The following is a 20,716-nucleotide window of genomic DNA, read 5'->3' as shown; positions in this document are numbered from 1 at the left end:
TCGTGTTATTCAAAGTAAAATCATGAGAATTGTCTTCGAGGCATTAAATATGTCAGTAAGCATGTTTAATAATTTTTCCCAGTGTTATTTCTCCTTATTACACATAATTTCTGAACATCTGTGGTTTAATTTCTTTGCATGTTTTGATTGAATGGGTTGTTGCCGAATTTGATCTCAATAGCACCTTTAGAAATATATTTATTTAGAAAATTTGTGTCGTGTTCAATACTTATTTTACCCGCTGCATATAGGGAGAACTTCACACAATTGAAAAAACGTTGTGCTTCATTTCTATTATAAAAAATATTTAACAACTGTTTTTCTCAGCCAAATGTGTGAAACGATTATCTTAGAATATAAATAGATTTACACATTTTAAATTATCTGTTATCTAAATGATCCATTTATACTACTTGACAACAAAGTATAACAGAAAATTCTGTTAATCTTTAGAATTTTTCTCCCTGTAATTCAATGATATATAATGTAACACTAAAGTAACTACAGTATGTCAAAAAACATTACTATACTTAAATAAATATTATAAAAAGTAAATTATAACAATTAATGCATCAGTTGTTTCTTCTTTTTATCCTGTATAATAGAGACATACTGTAGCTTTATAATGTTAAGTGTCATGGTGAAGTTGCTGAGAATGTGAAAAGTGGAAACCACTCTGTCTTTTTCTAAATGCATGTATATATAATATCTGCGGTGTTTGTACACATCAGACAGCATCTGTATTTATTTACAAAAAATATTTAAATATATGAAAACTGTAAGTACAAATCAAATGCAAACATGTATATGTAATTCCTGCAGATGGTGGATGTGTGACAGCCAGAAACAGCTCTGGTGTCGAGGTGTAACTGCAGATATAAATCAAATATAAGGGTACACAATACCTGTTAGTGAGAGAAGGAAGAGAACAAATCCACTGGCTGCTGCACTTAAACTCATAGCTGCTCATCTCATTTCTTAATTCACACCAACATGACAAATACTGTGTGCCAGCTAGTCTTCATCAGACGCTGAGGATGTAGTCTTTGATGGCAGCGTCTTCTGTGGTTGGAAAATATAAAAGTGATATTAAACTGTCTTCCTTCCGCAGTACATGCTCAACATGCGTAAACAGATGAAATCTGGTAAACCTCCACTCGAACCCTAATGAAGTGAAGAAGTGCTCCTTATACAGTGGTTTACATGTAAGATTAACTTCTTAACAGACAAATTTGGCATACAGTGCCTTGAAAAAGTATTCATACCCCTTCAACTTTAACATTTTGCCACCTTGCAACCAAAAACTTCAATGTTTTTATTGAGAGTTTCTGTGACAAACTAACACAAAGTAGCACATAATTGTGAACTGGTATGAAAACGATACATAGTTTTCCAAATTTTAAGTAAATAGAAATCTGAAAAGTGTGGCGTGTATTTGTATTCATGCTCTTGAATTCTGATACACCTTAAGTAAAATCCAGTGGAATCAAGATCTGAACATCTGAAGGAGTACTGTTCCATCATCCAAAAATGGATAAAGTACGCTACAACTGCAAACCTACCAAGACATGGCCGTCCACCTAAACTGACAGACCGAGCAAGGACAGCACTGGTCAGAGAGGCTCATGGTCACTCTGAAGGAGAAATCCACAGCTCAGGTGGGAGAATGTGTCCACATGTCAACTGTAAGTCGTGTCCTCCACAAATCTGGACTATATGGAAGAGCGGCAGGAACAAAGCCATTGTTGACAGACAGGCATATAAAGTCCTGTTTGCAGTTTGCCAGCAGCCATGTAGGGGACACAGCAAACATGTGGAAGAAGGTGCTGTGTTAAGACGAGCCTAAGTTGAACTTTTGGCCCTAAATGCAAAACGCTATGTGTGGCAGAAAAGTAACACTGCTCATCACCCTGAACACACCATCCCACTGTGAAACATGGTGGTGGCAGCATCATGCTGTGGGGACGCTTTTCTTCAGCAGCGACAGGGAAGCTGGTCAGAGTTGATGGAATGATGGATGGGGCTAAATACTGGGCAATCCTGGAAGAAAACCCGCTGGAGGCTGTAAAGCACTTGAGACTGGGAGGAAGATTCACCCTCCAGCAAGACAATGTCATACCACTTCACATGTATGTGCTACTTTGTGTTGGTCTATCACACAAAGTCTAAATAAATAAAAAAACACAAGTTTTTGGTTATGAGGTGAAAAACTTTACTTTTCAGTGCCTTAAAAAAGGCACTGTATTTCAATCACTCTTTGCTCCTACAATTACCGCAAAATGTGTTAACAACACCATGAACAGATTTACTGTAAAGCTGCAGATTTAATGCGGGTTTAAAGAGAGCTGAGAGGAAATCTTTACCACAAAATATCTCTTAGATAAAAAGAACAGGTGAGGGAAATACAGCTGAAGAGGTCTGGTAGCCTTTCTGTTAAAATGATAGCTGTAGCTTAACAGTGCTGAGTGAGCTTTCCTGTAATCACCTCTAAGAGTCCGACGACAAAAGCAACCTGCAGTAGTTCACATACTGAAATACACAATGTATTTAATGAAAGCAATTTGAATTTCCAGCTCTTGTCTCATGTCCAGAGTGCTTACATTGAAACTAGTATCACATTTCTAATATTACAAAATACCATGGATGTCAAAATAAATATATATGGTGTGCGGCCTGAAAGATTCAAATACTTCGAGACTAAGAAGGGTTCTATTTCTTCACATCTTGACAAGATAACTGAAGATACTAATTTTGGAGCAGATGGGCTGATAAAAACATTGTATCTACAGTAGTTTTAAAATCATGATCTGATTCAAAAACTGGAAAAGAAATCCATATTTAATCCTGTTTTTTACACTATGCCATCTAAGACAGATATTTTTGCACTATCATACATGTGGCTACATTTCTGAGTGTACAACTGTATGCAACCCATTATGCATATAACTGCATGCCGGTTTTGCAAAGGTGGCCCAGGTTTTAAAGGATTGTCTTGTGATGTACTGTTTTTAAGTTACAAATTACTCTTATTTATTTTCCTTTTTTAATTTTTAACCCATATATTTTCCAGAAAAATGGCAAAGAAAGAATGTAAGTAAGGGTGTGATTTTTGGGCTGCAGCCCTGTTCTATTACAGATTTATTATGTGACAAGTGGGGCTGAACAAGACTTTAAATATAATTTTGTATTAGATAATTACTAAGTATTTATCTAAAAACATTTAGACTTATTAATGCATCTTTTGTAATTAATGGAAATATGTAGTCATATCTACCCGTGCTTTGTCGATCAGGCACTGATACCGATCAGTGTTAAACAGTTGAATTTTTTGTAACTTCCTGGTTTTAAATGTGGTACATTTCAAGTTTTTTCAGTCTTGGTATAATATGTCATATTTTATACTACACACCAACCTATTATGATCTTTGGTATGTAATTGCTACATATAGAGCACGAAATGCTGGTTTGGCTGCAGTGGTGTAAGCACAGATTTGGTGTCCCATGCAAAAATAAATATATATAAAACTTTAGGCCCCACCACATTAATACTGTAAACCATGCCAGCTCTGAAAATATAACACTGTGCAGACCTGGATCAATATTCTCATAAATAGATTAAATAGATAATATAAATAGATTTTATAATGTTGTGCAAGACTGATGAGATATGTAGAAACCACTTTTTACATTTTAATATTTTCTAAAATTCTAGTATTTTAAGTATTTTTTACTGCTTGAACATTTGTATTTATAATACTACATATTGGCAAATGTGAATAATCCTTTGAATATCAACTTTCAAGCAAAGTATAGCAAACTAATATGTCTGTCCTGAGACCTATAAAGCAAAGGTTTTAATCTGATTTAGCTCACTGAAAACTCTGATCACCTGTAACAGTACTTCTCTCTTTATGTAGGCTATGATGATAAAAATTCCTAAGGTGCCCCCTTAGAGACACATTTTGGCATAAAAGAACTCACCTGCTTATGTACAAAGGTTCTGCCTCCAATTACAAGTTGGCTAAAACAACCAACACATTATTTTCTGTCAGAAATGAAGCAAGCTGACTAAAACTAGGAAAGTCCATCAAGTTAATTTCTGCCTGTCTCTTTTTTTCTTTTTCGAAACTCAGACTTTACTGATAACAGAGACATCCTACTGCAGCGCTATCTCTGTATCGCTAAGAGCGCGTGCACATGGACCAAACCAAATCATGAAATAAGGAGGGGGAGGCGGGGTCAGAGGCTGACTGAATTATATTCTTTGGTGTCAGAAACAAACAAAACTAATGCTAGAAAACGAACACGTTTATAAGTACCTTGTGAAGCAAACCGTATTTTATGGTGATAAAGTTAATAATTTCATAACAAAAACAAATAAATGAAATAATATGTATGGACTATTTGACTATTCCCTTCATAGAATCGTCTTAACTTCTCTCCTCTAAGGAAATCTTCTCTTAATTGATTTCACTTGCAGACTTAAAAAAGACGTACAACCGACCTGGTGACATCATCACTGGGAACGTGCTCCTGGTTTTGATATGACTGTGACAATTTTTAATTTCTTGTTATTTTATTGTTTTAATTGTAACATGTTTGTCTGAAGCGGGTCTCCCTTGTAAATGAGTTATTGAGTCTCGATTGAGCTAGTAAGTAAAAATAAATAAATAAAAAAGTAATTGAGTTAACTAATGAGGTTGCTTTGTCTGCTTTGGCCAATAGTGGTCACTGCATGACATGTGCATTACATGTGCAATGCATTTTTTTTTCAGTCATCTTTTGCTGACTTTTGAAGACTGGCATATCCTATTTAATACGTGCGTGGTTTTTCTTGATTGATTGATTGATTAGGAAAGCTTTTAGAAAACTTTGTTGGCTGCAGTTCTTCTTTGCTCTTTCAATGTTGGGATAAATTCTCTTTCCACATTCGAGTGAATCCAGGCTGCAAATTTATAATCAAAAATGGACAGGTCAGCAGGGTGTTTTGTTTTTGTTCTGCAGATCTATATGACTGAGTTTTGTGCGATACCTGTGATTCACTGGACAGGTTTAAATACTCACTGTAATGATTTCTTATCTGCAGTGCCACGCTGAGACACAACACAGGAGGTCTTGGTGCATTATCCTCCACACCTGCAGGTGGTGGTGGTCCAAGTTTATTCTCCTCAGCAAGAGAAGTGAGTAGATTTGTAAACAGTAGACTGTAGGATATGCACAGCATGACAGTACGGCAGATTCAAGTAATAATATGAGCCAGGTTTTGTTGACTTTGGAGTGCAGTGCAGATGAATTATGAACTTTTTATTTTTGTAGACAGAAAAAGAGAGGAGATGATATCATTGCCATTAATACACAGACACATGTTATAAGAAAATCAGAAAATGTCAAAAAGAATTTGTAATATTTCTATGTGAGATGCTCCTGAACTGAGGGCTGTGCTGCATCTGTTAAATTTAACAGCAGAGTACTCATTGACGGGTGGCTGGCCTCTCCTTTAGAGATACAGTGATGAATTTATTCCTCCGAGAGAGGCTCCGAGTAGAGCCGCTGCTCCTCCACCTTGAAAGGAGGCAGTTTAGGTACTTTAGGCATCTGACAAGGATGCCTCATGGGTCAGGTGTTTTGGCCATTTCCCACTGTAAGGACAGAACGACAGATGGATACACTGAAGGAGGTGGCTGGGAAGAGGAGAAGGGTTTGGTCAAGGTCACGTGTTTCCGCTTGCTGTGGAGCTCCACAGTGGCTGCAGCCAGGTGCTCTTGGGGAAGGAGGAGGTCTGTGTGTCCTTTAGCTGTTGTTCCTTTAGCTCTTCCTAAACAAGGCTCATGCAGGATGGAAACATTTGTCTTGACAAATAATAAAATGTATTTACATTAATACCAAAGACAGACCACAAACAATTTCTCAGTCAGCTCATCCCTTTACATAATTATTCTCAGGAATGAAAACACCAGCAGTATACGTCAGCAGTATTTATCTGAATGAAAAAATAAAGCAGGAATCAACACGTGTTCATATTTTACCACCAAGCAGTGTGGAAACTGCTGAGTTACAGTGCTTCACACCAAAACTAGTTCAGGATATTAAATAATTTCACTAAATCAAAAAATTTAAATTAAAAAGTTTTCAGGAAGTTTCAGAAATAAAGCTGATGTTTAAGTTTAGCCTCATCTATGAATACTGCATTTGATCCTCAGCCAAACAGCACAGTCCATGAAAACATCCTCCACAGAGGCAGAGACCGTGCTCCTTAACTTTTCTCTTTCTGTCATCATTCTAACGTCTGATTAAACACCATCTAAACAACATGAGTTTCAGTCTGTTTCTTTTATACGCAAGTCTCTAACATGACTGGACTTCACTGCAGCTCCTCCTGCTCTTCAGTGTCGTCTGCAGTGACGCCCTGTGAGGCTGAGACGTTCTCATAATCAGCACGAGTGTTTACCTGATGGAGAGAGAGCGAGAGAGCTTTCTGTATGTTTTTGATAACATTCAAAACTAAATACTTTAGTAATACTTAAAGAACTTCACATTATCCTACCTAATTTTATTTACATTTATTTTTGGATCACTTATTTTTCTATTCTAGTGCAATAGAAACTATCATACATCTATCATAACACATGTTGTATCAGTAGAACCTCTTACTTTGATGACATTTACAGATTCATTTGGTCCAGTTTCTAAGGCCACATGTGTCTTCTTTCTGGATTTAATCCAACAAAAAGAAAACGGTATTAAACTAAAAAGAATTCATGACTTTAAAACTGAAGGTTTTAAGATGGACATAAAAGAGCAATTATGACACTGTTGTTACTGTTTTTCTTTCTTTTTAAAAAGAAATGTGTTACCTCATCCACAGACCCAACACGAAGAGAGCAATCAGCATCAGGACCACCAGAGTCAATCTGATGATATTCAATATTATTACAGATTTTCCTATAAATTGAGAAAAGCACAAAGGAGATATGTCTTAGTCGAGAGATTAGATTTATAGGGTCATGCTATTTGTCATTGGGTATCATCAGTAACTGCTGTCACTAAGTTTACTCTCTTAACACAACTGCAGAAAGTTAAACATTTTTATATTTTCTTTGCACTGGTTAGAATATACACTACCAGTCAAAAGTTTGGAGACACCTTCTCATTTAATGTTTTTTCTTTCTTTTCATGACTATTTAATTGTAGATTCTCACTGAAAGAATCAAAACTATGAACGAACACATATGGAATTATGTAGTAAACGAAAAGTGTGAAATAACTCAAAACATGTTCATGTTATAGATTCCTCAAAATTGCCACCCTTTGCTTTGATTACTGCTTTGCACACTCAGTTCACAGTAACAAAACTCCCACTGTGTTCAGGTCTGAAGTCAGTGATGGTGAAGTTGTGTCCTGATGCTTTTTCTGAGTCTTCATCCTCCTTGTACCAGGTGTAATTAGCTGTTGGGTTAGCAACACTGCTATAGGTGACTGAACCGCCCTCCACTATTTCACCAGAGGGACTCACTGACACAGAAGGAAGCATTGGAGCATCTAGAACAGAGAATATTAAGATTAGATGATTAATAAGAGATCACATTTGATCATAATATACTGTCTATTTTTCATAGGGGGCAGGGGTAGCTCAGTAGGTAGAGTGGTGGCCTCATGATCGGAAGGTTGGGGGTTCGACTCCACTGAACGGCTACCCTGAGGTACCCCTGAGCAAGGTACCGTCCCTACACACTGCTCCCCGGGCGCTGCACTGGTGGCTGCCCACTGCTTCACTGGGTGAATGGGTTAAATGCAGAGGAACTATTTCCCTATGGAGACTAACACGCACACTTTAGATAGCATCATGCTCCCTGTGTCCTCACTGGTCTGACCTGTGATGTCTACTTATCCCTCCACTCCTGGAGTTGATTCTTTGTGCAGTGTCAGACTTTAAGGAGAGTTCCTGCTTCTTGGCTTCACACACCTGCCTTTAATGATCTTGTCAAGAGCCGATATTTATAAGAGTGATGAGCTGTATCATTGAATGAAAAACGGAAACCATCTGAGTCCCGCGTTTCGCCTATGGTGGCCAACCTGACATAGACTTTTATCCTTACTGTTCAAATTATTTCTATTTCTTATCTAAAGCTGTTGTCAACACATTTCCCTCAGTATCTTTTCAGTCCGTCACACCCTCAGTTGTGGGGACTGACAAGCTTTTAATTACTGCTCAGATCTGTTATCCTCATTATATTAAGTTCATGCTTCTTTTCATGGACAGACCTTTGTAGACAGTCAGAAACAGCTGATGTACACCTGTTCTTCACAATTCACACATCTCTGCTTATTACATCTCTAAGGTAAGTCTTTAAGTAGATATTCTTGTTAAATCTTACACATGTTGTTCAGGGTACTGCTGTCTTTCATTAAATTATTTGCTTCCGTCGCCACACGGCAGTCTACAGGTGATGATAGGAACTGATCTTTCATGTTCTCTGATCAGGATCAAACCACTCTTCAGCACAAAGACTGTTATTTTGGACTTTACCTCAGTATCTGACTCAGATTCATGAACCTGGCTCCACTCACCTTTAAACTGGTTGTACAGTAAAACACTCAAAGAATTTAAAATACATTATAGTATTTTGAATTCCACTGCACATCTTAAACAACATTTTGGTGAAAAAAGAAAGCTGAAGATCTGAAAACACAAAATTGTTCATGATGACCACATAACACAGTGAAGTAAACTTACACACATGATCTGAGCGATAATCTTCATGTCCTTTGAAAGCACAGGAGATGATGTCTCCAGGATTGAACAGATCTTGATAAGAACTTTGTTCAACCATAAACTGATTGTTTTTGAACCAGACAAAAGAAAGACGACCAGCTGGACTGCAGCTGCTTTCACACTTCAGCTCTGCCTCAGTCTGAGACAGAGGTGGGACCAAGTCATTGTTTTGCAAGTCTCAAGTAAGTCTCAAGTCTTTATCCTCAAGTCTCAAGTCAAGTCTCAAGTAATGTCAAGCAAGTCAGAGTCGAGTCTCAAGTCACTGGTGTAAAAGTCCGAGTCAAGTCACAAGTCTGAAACTTTGAATTTCAAGTCCTTTCGAGTCTTTAAAAAAAACAAACGAAAAAATAATGTTGCAGTTATATGCTAAATGTAAATATTAGACCATGTAATTTTAAAATCTGTGTTTTTCTCAACACATGACAAAATAGTGAACTTAGAAAATATACACAAATTGTGAAATTGCACCTCTTTAAAATGCAGCTCAATTAAACCTAGCTCCAAGAATAATTTTCACCGACAGTTCTGAGATACGCTGCATGTTATTCTTGGATGTGGTTGTAGGACCGGCTTTAAAATCGCATGACAAAAATATCATACACATTAAAAAAAACTGTATCACCAACGTAGCCTGGAAAACATTTGCTAGTTAGATGAAGTCAGCTATCTCATCTTAGCATATTTATATGCATATTTATAATCATACGGTTCTTGGAGTGAGTGCATACACTCATGAAGTTTAGTAACTTCCGGTCACTGCAACAAGCCCAGGTACAGTTTACCGCCGGATGGGTGCAGGACCTTGAAATGCACCGTGTAGAACGAAAGACCATCGTACGTATCATAAGTTTACCAGTCTCACAAATCGTCTTCATAAATACACATTCGTTAACCGTTTATTAATATAACCTTTGAGCTCAACGGTAATTAATTAGTAGTGGAAATAATTTCTGGTACCATCACAGAAATGTAGCAGTGACAATAATACTGTATGCTGTAATCGTACTGGGCAATTAGTGATACAAAAAACCTGTTTTATCCTGTGAATAAAAGTATGTGTTTTTGTCAGTGTACCATAATAACAGAAGCGAAACGCAATATTGTGTCAGGATAATTCACTATTTATGCACAATAAATAAAGGAGCATAGCACGACAATTTCTGTTCAGCGCCAGACTTGCTTGTAACCTATATCACCAATTATGTTAAGAAAAATGACGCATTAACTACAACAGCAGACTGACCTTTGTGTAAATGCTTGGAGCAGACTAACCTGTGAGCTGGAGTGTTCTAGGACGTTATATTTGATCTTTGAATGGCTGCAATCCAGGCCATCCGTCGGGTCTTTGTTACTTCGGAAACATGGCTCGAACAATTTCTCTTCAACGACGTAATCCGATAACAACCGATCTCTTTACCCGTCGGCTTCCCGTGGCTGTCATGCGACCGGCTATTGCAGTTAATAATACAACGGCTTCTTGACATTTTTGTGTTTCTTTTTATCGCTGTGTGACTGATTTCAATTGAAAGCCTGCGTGCGCTAGCACCTCTTGCCACGAGTTCCCAGAATCCTTTGCGGTTCTACCCGTGAATGACGTCACATTTTCAATCTCTATATAATATGCATGTTAAATTTTATATTTGGGGTAAAATATCAAGTCTTTTCAAGTAAACCGGTTCAAGTCCAATTCAAGTCCCAAGTCATTGGTGTAAAAGTCCAAGTCAAGTCACAAGTCTTAGAACATTTTTTCAAGTCAAGTCTAAAGTCATAAAATTAATGACTCGAGTCTGACTCGAGTCCAAGTCATGTGACTCGAGTCCACACCTCTGGTCTGAGACTCATGGACTGATATTATTCTGCTCACCTTCACCTGCAGATCTGAATATGACAACACAGCAGACACAAGACATTAAATACTCAAAACAATAAATACACCCATTACCACAACTGAACAACTGAGCTGAATGAAATATTCTGTGTGTATTCATCAGTACCTGTGACAGTCAGAGTTGTTCCAGGTAAACTACTCTTCCATTCAAAGCTTTGTGTTTTGAATTTGAAGTGATACTCGGCTGAATCACTCTCTGTCAGGTCTCTGATTCTCAGAGTGGAGCGTCCTCTCTCTGTTTCAGTCACCTCAACACGACCTGCATACTGGGAGTCTTCTGTGAGGTCCTCAGATCCACGACCAGAACGGAACCAGGACTTTGATTGGATTGGACTTTCATAACTGTTGTAAGTACAAGAAATGTCCACCGATGATCCTTTGACTGCACAGATTCTTCTGTTGCTGTAATTCACTCTGTTGCATGAATCATCTCGGACACCTGAAACATAAAATGATATTGAAGTCAGATTTAGAAAGTAGTTACTGTGAGTTTGACTGTTTTTATTCAGATGTATGTAATGACTCTATGAGATGGTTTTATGTAACTGAAATAAACTCACACACTGAAGGAGAGGAGAAATCTTCATGACCTGTTACAGCACAGGAGTAGCTATCTGAAGGATTCAGATTGGCTGAATACCGATACTGGTTTCTTCTAGAAATCTTGTGTCCATTTTTGTACCAGATGTAGGAGGGACGATAATTTAGTCGACAACTACTCTGACAAGTCAGTGTTGCCCAGTTGGAATATGATGTGTCCACGTGTACCCGAAGAGCTGATTATGTCAAGAAATAATATCAGAGGAGAAATTTTAACATCCATTATCCATACGCAAACACACACAGTTATGTTCATAACAAGGTTTGACTGATGTGTAATTAAAAATGTTACCTGTGACAGTCAGAGTGACTCCAGGTAAACCAGTAAAATCTTTCCAGTCTGTTTCAAACCTGAACTTGTACACAGCTGAGTCGCTCTCTCTCAGGTCTCTGATTGTCAGAGTGCAGCTCTTCCAGTGAGAACTGTACGACACTCGACCTGCATACGCTGGGTCTGTTTTCAGATCTTCAGGATTATAATTGTTCCCTTTAGTGAACCAAACTCTTTTTAACACATTTACTCTTGAAGGGTGTTTGAAGGAGCAGCCTATGTCCACTGTTGATCCTTTTACAGCACAGATCTGAGTAGAAGTGTAAGTCACTGCATAATCATTCTGACTCTGTACCACTGTAACACAGAACACAGTCAGACTCATTACAGCAACAGTAAACAGTTTTACTTGTAGTTGAACTACATGCAGAGAGAAATTCGGATTCTGACATTCGGACCAAGCGCACTTCATCACAATAGAAAAAATGAAGTTGTGCTTCATTTCTGTTTTACAAAATATTTAACAACTGTTGTTCTCAGCCAAATGTCTGAAATGTCTGTCTTCAGAACATTAATAGTTAAAGATCAGCTTTCCACATATTAAATTATTATAGAAATTGTCCAGTTAGGTACAACCTATTTATATCTACTGATAGATGTAGATATATAGATGTATATAGAGATATAGAGAGAGATGTACACTCTTAGAAAGGATGTGTTAAAAAATGACACAAAAAATGTGTTGTTACACTATTAACACATTTTGTGTAAATTTTAACATAACATGTGTAAGAAAATGTGTAAACATTGAAAAAATGTGTAAAACGCTTAACACACTTGATGTGTTGCACAGTTTAACACATTTTGTGTGTTATTTTCAGAATCTAACAACAGGACCTAAAATTAGCAGCTCAGTAATTTGATGCTAGCCCTGTGTTTAGTGAAATAAATTGTAGATTAACAATGTATTATAACTATATTAACTGAATAAATAAAATGTTTAGTTATTGTTTGTTTTCCTTAATCTGCGGGAGATTTCACTTGTCATGTTTGCATAGTAAGCTAACGATTAATAAGACGATGTCAGAGGAATTGGTGCACAAATTATCATCACTCACAGATCAGTGCTGTCGCTCTCTATACACAGTTCGCACGATTGCAAAGTGAAAGCAAAAAAACAAGCGCAAATTCAAACGCGACTTCAATATGTCACATATTGACAGTGGCTCACCGATGCCAATGACATAATTACCCAGCTACATTTCCGAAAGAATGCAAAAGCATTGACATATATCTTTCCTACAATAGCCCGACGGGCAGGGAAGAGATAGATTTTGGTAGCCCGACTGAAAAAATCGCTAGCTCCGGGACGTCGGGCTAGCGATATTGCAAGCCCTGTATCTGATTGAGGAATCACTCATCTTTGGAAAAGAGAGTTTATTACAGAGAAATGTCTCTTTCCAAAATAAAAGCTATACTATCCGCTTCTTCTGGGCTATATTCTCAGCAGCATAAGGAGAATCATGTGCTAACAGCTGTCTAAATGACTCGGCTAAAGTTAGTAGCATGCTTGCTTTTTTTTGTCTGCTTCCACTTGTCTTTGCACTAGGATGATGTCGGCGTAAATGTGCAGTCATATTCGTTGTGTTCCCACTAGTGCTTTCAGGTTAATCTCGTTGAAATGACCTTAACGCCACAACAGGCAAATCTCCGTTAACGAGCTACCGCCGATCTCTCCGTGCATGGGGCTAGACGGCCAACACGTTAACGAGCTAACTGCGCTAAAACACTAGTTCACACCAATGTAATTGAGCATTGCATGGCACATCCAACATACTGTTTTACTTTAGTGCATGACTCGCTTACCTTCAGGGTCATACGTCACATGAAAACCAAAATAATTCCAAACGCCAGATCTGAATGAGGGTGGGGGAGGTCCATGTTGCAAGGAGAGCTTAACTTCTGTCTCACTAGCTTGCCCTGCGCTCTTCCTTCTGACTATGCTGTCTGTGTTGAGCGCTCAGTGGATCTGCGCTCGACAGTGCAGCCTAGGCGGAGTAGTCGAACACAGATTCACTGAGCGCTCAACACAGACAGCATCGTCAGAAGGAAAATTGATAAAATAAATTACAAATGTTGTATTGTTCGATACATATGCGTACCGAACCGAAAGCACTGTATCGAACGGTTCAATATCGATACGAATATCGTTGCACCCCTAGTATTTACCTGAGGAAAGCATTTGTCTACACCTCACTGAATACTATCTTTATCTTCCCCCATCTCCAAGCCTGGAACAAGTATTGCATCGCTTTGCAGTGATCCTGAAGCATCATCCACAACACACCAACCCCAGCTGATATGCATCGGTGATCTAAAGAGGGCAACCAGGCAGTACAACTTGTCCTATCCAGCACCACTTGGCTCCGTCTTCACCTTCTTTGAGTTTGTCTATGACCTGCCGCTGTCCACCCAAAGGAAAACCAAAGTACTGGAGCTGATTGCACAGATTAAAGGATGCAAGTAAAATGTTCACCTGTCCAAAATGTAGAGAGTCTCTGTTCACAGAGGTGAGAAACCTCATTTGGCATCTTTGTCAAATACACTGCTTATCAGGACTGACCATTTTTATGCCTATGCAGTGGAAAGGTCAGACAATATGAACTGATTGGCTGAAATTTTTGATTTTTGTATTTAAACCCAAGGTACAAAATTGTATAACCTGGATGCTATATTCGCCAAAATGTATGTTTTTCTGTTTGCATGCAACTGCACATTTGTTAAATGTTGACAATTTGTTGAAGATGACAATTGTTACCTTTAAAAATTTTAATTCATGTATTGTCTGGATTATATCAGAACATTATATATATATATTGAAAAAATTGAAAAATTGAAAAAAGGGCAATCATATATATGATTGCCCTTTTTTCAATTTTTTTTGACATTTTAATGATCTAGAGAGATAGAAAGCTAGTCAGATATGAATTTTGTTTGATTTTGTAAAGTAAAAATTGTGATATAGCTTTGGCTAAAATTGAATTTAAAACATTTTAATTGAAAAGATTCTGACAGTTGTTGTTCATTCAGTTTGTAATGATTTATAATATGCCAAATAAAAAATGGAATTCAATAAGTGTATAATATATACCCATCTTTTTTCTCCTTTTTAAAAAAAATTGAAATGTACACATTTTAACACATCTTTGTGTCAAAATAACACATCTTTGTGTTTACATTTTTTAACACAGAAGATGTGTTAAAGGAGCAGACACATTAATTGTGTTAAAACTGACACATCATGTGTTGTCCCTAATCTGATGCAGCACATGTGTTAAAATTTAACACATGATGTGTCAATTTTAACACATCCCTTCTAAGAGTGTACTGGGTCTACAAAAATAAATCCCTTATGTATTGTAATTTTACATTAAAAAGTAACTCCTGCAGATACTGAATGTGTGAAAACCAGGTACACATAAACCTGTTAGAGAGAGAAGGAAGAGGACCAATCCACTCGCTGCTGCACTTAAACTCATCGCTTCTTCTCTCGCTTCTTAAATCACATCAACATGACACATACTGTTTTCCAGTTAGTCTCCATCAGTTGTTGAGGATGTAGTCTTTGATAACAGGGTCTTCTGTGGTTAGAAAATATAAAAGAAATATTAGACTGTCTTCCTTCAACTGGACATGGTCAACATGCATAAACAGATGAGAGCCTCTAAACTCCCACACTGAAATGAAGAAGTGGTTGTTATACAGTGGTTTACATGCAGAATAGCTTCTTAAAATACAAATATGGAATATTTTTAATCAGTTTTAAAATCGTACGGTTCCGGGCCAGTTTATTACCAGGATCATAAATAGATTTTCTCTCATGTACATTAAGTTTTAATGTAGGTTTTCTTTGCAAAGTGAGTGTGAAGCTCTCTTTTGAGAGGGCTGAGAGCAAATCTTTAACACACAATGTCTCCTGGATAAAAAGAACAGGTGACTCGGGTAGTGATGACAAAACCGTTTTTGACCAGGTTAAGTTTCAATGCACGTATTAAACCTATTGTATGACTGCTATCTTCTATTGCCCAATATTTCTAAAATTAGAAACATCCCGTCTCAGAGTGACACTGAAAAACTAGTAAATGCATTTATTACTTCTAGGCTGGACTACTGTAATTCATCCAAAAATGTCAAGAATCAAGCAAGTAAATAAGTGCATCAGCAGTCATGTGCTCAGCACTAAAGGAGCTGCTGCAGAGAACCACAGTTGTGCGTCAATGAACCTGTAAGCGTTATTTCTTTTGGCAGTTAACTGGCAGGATACTGCTTCTAATTGTTTGTGCATGTTAAAATTATGCCTCAGTACTTTTATACCATGTTGATAGAAATAATAATGGATAGGATTTATATAGCGCTTTTCAAGGCACCCAAAGCGCTTTACAATGCCACTATTCATTCATTCTCGCATTCACACACTGGTGGAGGCAGCTACGGTTGTAGCCACAGCTGCACTGGGGCAGATTGACAGAGGCGAGGCTGCCATATCGTGCCATCGGCCCCTCTGGCCAACACCAGTAGGCGGTAGGGTAAAGTGTCTTGCCCAAGGACACAACGACCAGGACAGAGAGCCCAGGGATCGAACCTGCGACCTTCCGGTTACAGATATGCTTCCCAACCCCCTGAGCCACAGTCGCCAAACATTTAGCACCAAGTTAATAGCAGTGGCCATAATCTCCCGCCATGATTACATCTAGCGTTATTAGGAATAAAGGACTTTTCTATTGTTTAGTTTAGTGGTTCCCAAACTTTTTTTGCTAAGCCCCCCTTTGTTTTACAAGAAAAATATCCCCCCCCCCTTCTTGCGCGTGCACGCACACACGCACAAATGCATCCTCCAACCACACACACCCATATTTTGCTCCATTGCGGTTTATTTCACACCTCAAACATTTAGTAAGCAATTAAGCAAATACAAGTAAACTGCAATAAATTACAGGTAGTAAGGAAATACACTACTAACTCTTTTACGCTACGTCCGCACCTACACGGGTATTTTTGAAAACGCAGCTGTTTCGTCCATAAACGGCGTTGCCAATCACCGAAAACGGAGATTTTATAAAACTCCTTTTTTGCGTTTACATGTGGACGAGGAATACAGAGTTTCACAGTGTATGTGCCTTTTTTCTCGTCACGCTGTGCGCCACGTTATTGTTTACATGAGATGAATTGCAGAATGGCAGATAGAGACAAAATACTGTTACTGTTAATCTGACTATCTTCAGGTTTTAAAGTGTGGGCGGGCCCCACACTTTGGGAAGGTCTAGTTTAGTTTAAGTGTTGCTAGCTTGATTAGCAACTTGTAAGACATGTGCTATTTATCCAATCTGTGGTCTACAGTGACCCCTTGTGGACATGTGTTGAGTAGATGATGTGTTGTGATTGTTTTCCTAGTTATCTATGACTCTACTAACTATAGAATTGAATGTTTTCCAGAAAACCATGCTCATAGTCACACACACTGTATACTAACAGGAATAAGTTCAAGTATGGCTGCACTGAATTTGTATTAAGCCTAGCAAGCACTCTGATGGAAACAATTATTCTGTGGAACTTAATCAAAGACAGTCAACCCAACTCCTGGACTGCTGCAGACTTGTATACCCAGCTTTCCAATATATATATTTTATAGTACCACTATCACTCCACTAGAACACTTCACTCTCAGTTCTTTCCTATAATATTAAGTGCATTGAGACAACTGCTGGTAGCCAGATGCCCATCTCAGCCAAATTAATCGAGAAACCAGCGCCTCCTCCTAACCATTAAATCAACAAACAATGCAAGAGGTAGAAAGTGAGAGAGATAGAGAGAGAAACACTCTTCTACTGCCTCTTGTCCCACAAACAGTTGTACATTACTGCCAACTTCTGTACAAACAGTCAGTATTTTTCACATAAGAGGAACCTAAATATCAGTCACTGAGCATCTGTACACTATTTTACATATACCCAAAGAGGATACAGTGTGCCCAGACATGTGCACAGGGTGGTTTTGACATGTTTTTGAAAATGTATATCTGGCTCTGAAAAGAAATTTGACAATAGAATACTAGGTGAACAAATTCACCCCTAATTACCTTCATATTAGCACGTGTATCAGTATCAGAGTGCACACATCTGGCCTAAGCACATATAGCCATATAAATGTCACCATACTATGTACATTACATTATTTTCTGGGCTTCATGTATAATAACATATTATACCTAACGATTTAAACTATTTTATTGAATGATTATACAATAGTCTTTTATCATGCCACTTTTAGATCAACACCATTTTTTGATTTGCCTCTTTAATAAAGCTGATGTCAAGGTTATGGTGAATAAGGACCCAAATCCAGAATCACTCAGACTCACGCACATCTAGGAATCAAATAAGAATAAACTTTTATCAAAAGGCAGATGAAAACTAAATCCAAGACAACAGAAGACATCCCAGGGATAACAACAGGAAACATCTGTGGGCAACAATATGATGTGGCAATAAATAGAACTGAAGTTATAAATTCACACAACTCAGAGGAAGTGAACACAGCTAGGGGAAGTAAAACTGAATGTCAAATGCAAACACTTAATGAGAACACAACACAGATACAAAGGCTACACAAGACACATGCGAAAAACAGGACTTTTAACTTTAAAACCTAAAGACAAAACTGAGAGTATCATCAGTTACCACTAATCCATGAAAATAATGAAAAACTTGAAACACTGGGGTCAAAATATTCAAGACACACAAGATCAAAGAAAGACAATGATAAAACAATCAGCACCTACAACTAGGCAAATACAATGGAAACACACATGAAAATCTAAACAATAAGCAACGTCCAAAAACACTTTTGCCCACTTTTTCTTAAACTAAAGGCAAAGAAGTTAGAAATAGGAGATAAGATGGGAAGTACTTTTGGAAAGCAGCCCCAGTCTGTCTCCTTGTCCTCTGATCAGTGTCTCTGTTGGAAGTCAGTTGTTTCTGTCTGAGCTCTATACTGCAAAGGAGGTCCAGTGTACCCAGGATATGTTTCTGTCATCTAGATTCACTCACCCTAACATTGGCGAATGGGATAAACTGTCACATGAAGCTGGTTCTCAACTGGCTAAGTTATATGAGGGTTTCCCCTGTGTGTTCACATGACCAATGCCAAAGGGGCGTTTCACAGATCATATGACTCTTCTTCCACAGAAAATGATCCCTGTGAGTGCCACCTACTCCAGAGATGCTAGCAAATAAAAATCTCTAAAAATCATACAAAATATATCAGTAAAATCCAACACTATTGTGAAAAAAAACAAGATAAATCTGGTGATTTAGTGCAAACAATAAGCATTTTCATTCCAGTTAATTATTTGCAACATTGAAGTTTACTCTCCTTACAGGAATCCTTGGTGTGTTTCGTGTTTCCAGCAGTGTAAAACAGATTAATTAACAGATTAGAGTGAAGTATGACAACATTTAGACATTTTCTAAATCACCAAATTAAAATGCGGATATTCTTGTAGAGATGTGACTCTCAGTTTACGGTGTGTTTAGTAAGGTAGTTAGTTTAAAAAGCTGCCCATATAAAATGTACTCCTCCAACAGAGATTTTATATCACACGTAAAACATGTTGAATTACAAAAAAATAAGTGGAAATGTTGCGTTTCCAGATGATTTTACACTGAAACTAAAAACATTACATGCTTCCAGGAATTTTTTCACAGTCCATTCTCTGCTCGCCGTACACGCTTCACATAACACATCAACCCTATTTTCCCATACTGTCAAACTGAATTCTGTCATTAAACCTTTTCCTACCCATCATCTGTCAGCCAGTCAGCCTTTGTTCCATATGCTTTAAATCAGCGGTCCCCAACCCCCGGGCCACAGACCAGTACCGGGCCGCGAGAGTTGAGGCTTGGGTGTGAAATTTATGGTTTTCAGGGTTATTTTTGTTTTTTATCATTTTTTTTTATTGTTTTTACCATTACCTCGGTTTCCCTGGGTCTTTTCCCGTGTGTTATGAATAAATCTTCTTTTTTTGGTACTGGTACCGGTTTTATTTTGTTGTATTTATCCGCGACACCTTAAAGGCTGGTCCGTGAAAATATTGTCGGACATAAACCGGTCCGTGGTGCAAAAAAAGGTTGGGGAGCGTTGCTTTAATTCTTAGTGCTCTTCTATCTTTTTGCCTTTCATGTCACTTCCTGTCTCCTCCCCATCTCCACATCATGCTGAAGAGTAAGTGTCTGATTAGTCATTTAGACCTTTACAACTGCAACAAAAAGCACATCACAAACTGAAATCAGATTCAAACAGAATGGACACACTGTTAAATTCTGGAAAGTGGAAAGTTCTTGAATATTTTAAGTACCCAACTATAATGCCTCCCTGCTTGATGTCAATAACGGTCTGGGAAGTCACAGTGGAGCAGGGCAAACAAAGGATTTCTGAACTTTTTTTAAATGTTTTTTTAATAAACAGGAAGTGAAACTGCTGAGATTAAAACATTCTTTTGCAAGAGTGTCCTGGGCTGACACAGGCACCATTAACCTTGCATGTTTTTTCATTGTGTAATGTTCAGAAGTCAACCATCAGAGCAGCATGGAACGGATATACTGCAGAAGTACTGATCACCAAAAAGAGCACTTCTCCCCATTTAAAATGAGATTTGATGTGTCTAATGAAGGCACAAATCCAACAACACGTGACACTAAATGTGTCATACACTGATAATGACTGAGGAGCCAACAGTGCCAAGACTTGGCACCAAATGACAACAAATTTGTGACACCTCGCTGAAATTTTCAGGCATTTTAAGGGTAAAACCTGAATATTAATGATTAGAAAGGTGTGGCTGTTTTCCTCACTGTGTTCACTGAAGTGTGAAACAACAGACGAAATGTTGAAGTGAAACTCTTCAGCGTCTTGATAATGTGCCATCATTTTATTTTATGCACACAAAGTAAACTACAGTCTGAACTAACAAGGTTCTCATACACATGTACAGGCTAAAAATTAAATGGCTCACAACTGGACAGACGATTGGAGAAACATCGTCTGATCTGATGAGTCAAATTCTGGTGTAACATTCAGGTGGAAGGTTCAGAATTTGGTGTAAACAGCATGAAAGCATCATGGATCC

The 20,716-nt window shown here is 37.9% G+C and overlaps 1 protein-coding gene across 3 annotated transcripts in view; it reads right to left on the bottom strand.

Annotated features, from left to right (window-relative positions):
- Nucleotides 1-18,914, bottom strand: part of LOC113024696 (B-cell receptor CD22-like) — a 37,565-nt gene extending 18,651 nt beyond the window's left edge. The window contains exons 1-5 of one of the 3 annotated variants that reach the window (XM_026171971.1): nucleotides 18,499-18,914; nucleotides 15,017-15,173; nucleotides 11,554-11,889; nucleotides 11,222-11,437; nucleotides 10,768-11,100 (exon numbers count right to left, since the gene is read on the bottom strand). In XM_026171971.1, coding sequence (XP_026027756.1) covers nucleotides 10,768-11,100; nucleotides 11,222-11,437; nucleotides 11,554-11,889; nucleotides 15,017-15,071 — 940 coding nt within the window. In that variant the 5' untranslated portion in view covers nucleotides 15,072-15,173; nucleotides 18,499-18,914. Of the gene's footprint in view, nucleotides 1-10,767; nucleotides 11,101-11,221; nucleotides 11,438-11,553; nucleotides 12,029-15,016; nucleotides 15,174-18,498 lie in introns of those variants that run through there. The other 2 variants (XM_026171972.1, XM_026171970.1) reach the window with 2 other exon arrangements.
- Nucleotides 18,915-20,716: the final 1,802 nt, after the last annotated feature.

The sequence above is a fragment of the Astatotilapia calliptera genome, chromosome 6 (assembly GCF_900246225.1).
Source record: "Astatotilapia calliptera chromosome 6, fAstCal1.2, whole genome shotgun sequence".
In the NCBI taxonomy this organism is placed as follows: Eukaryota; Metazoa; Chordata; class Actinopteri; order Cichliformes; family Cichlidae; genus Astatotilapia; species Astatotilapia calliptera.
The sequence above is the reverse complement of the archived record's forward strand: the minus strand, read 5'-3'. Positions and strand labels throughout refer to the sequence as shown.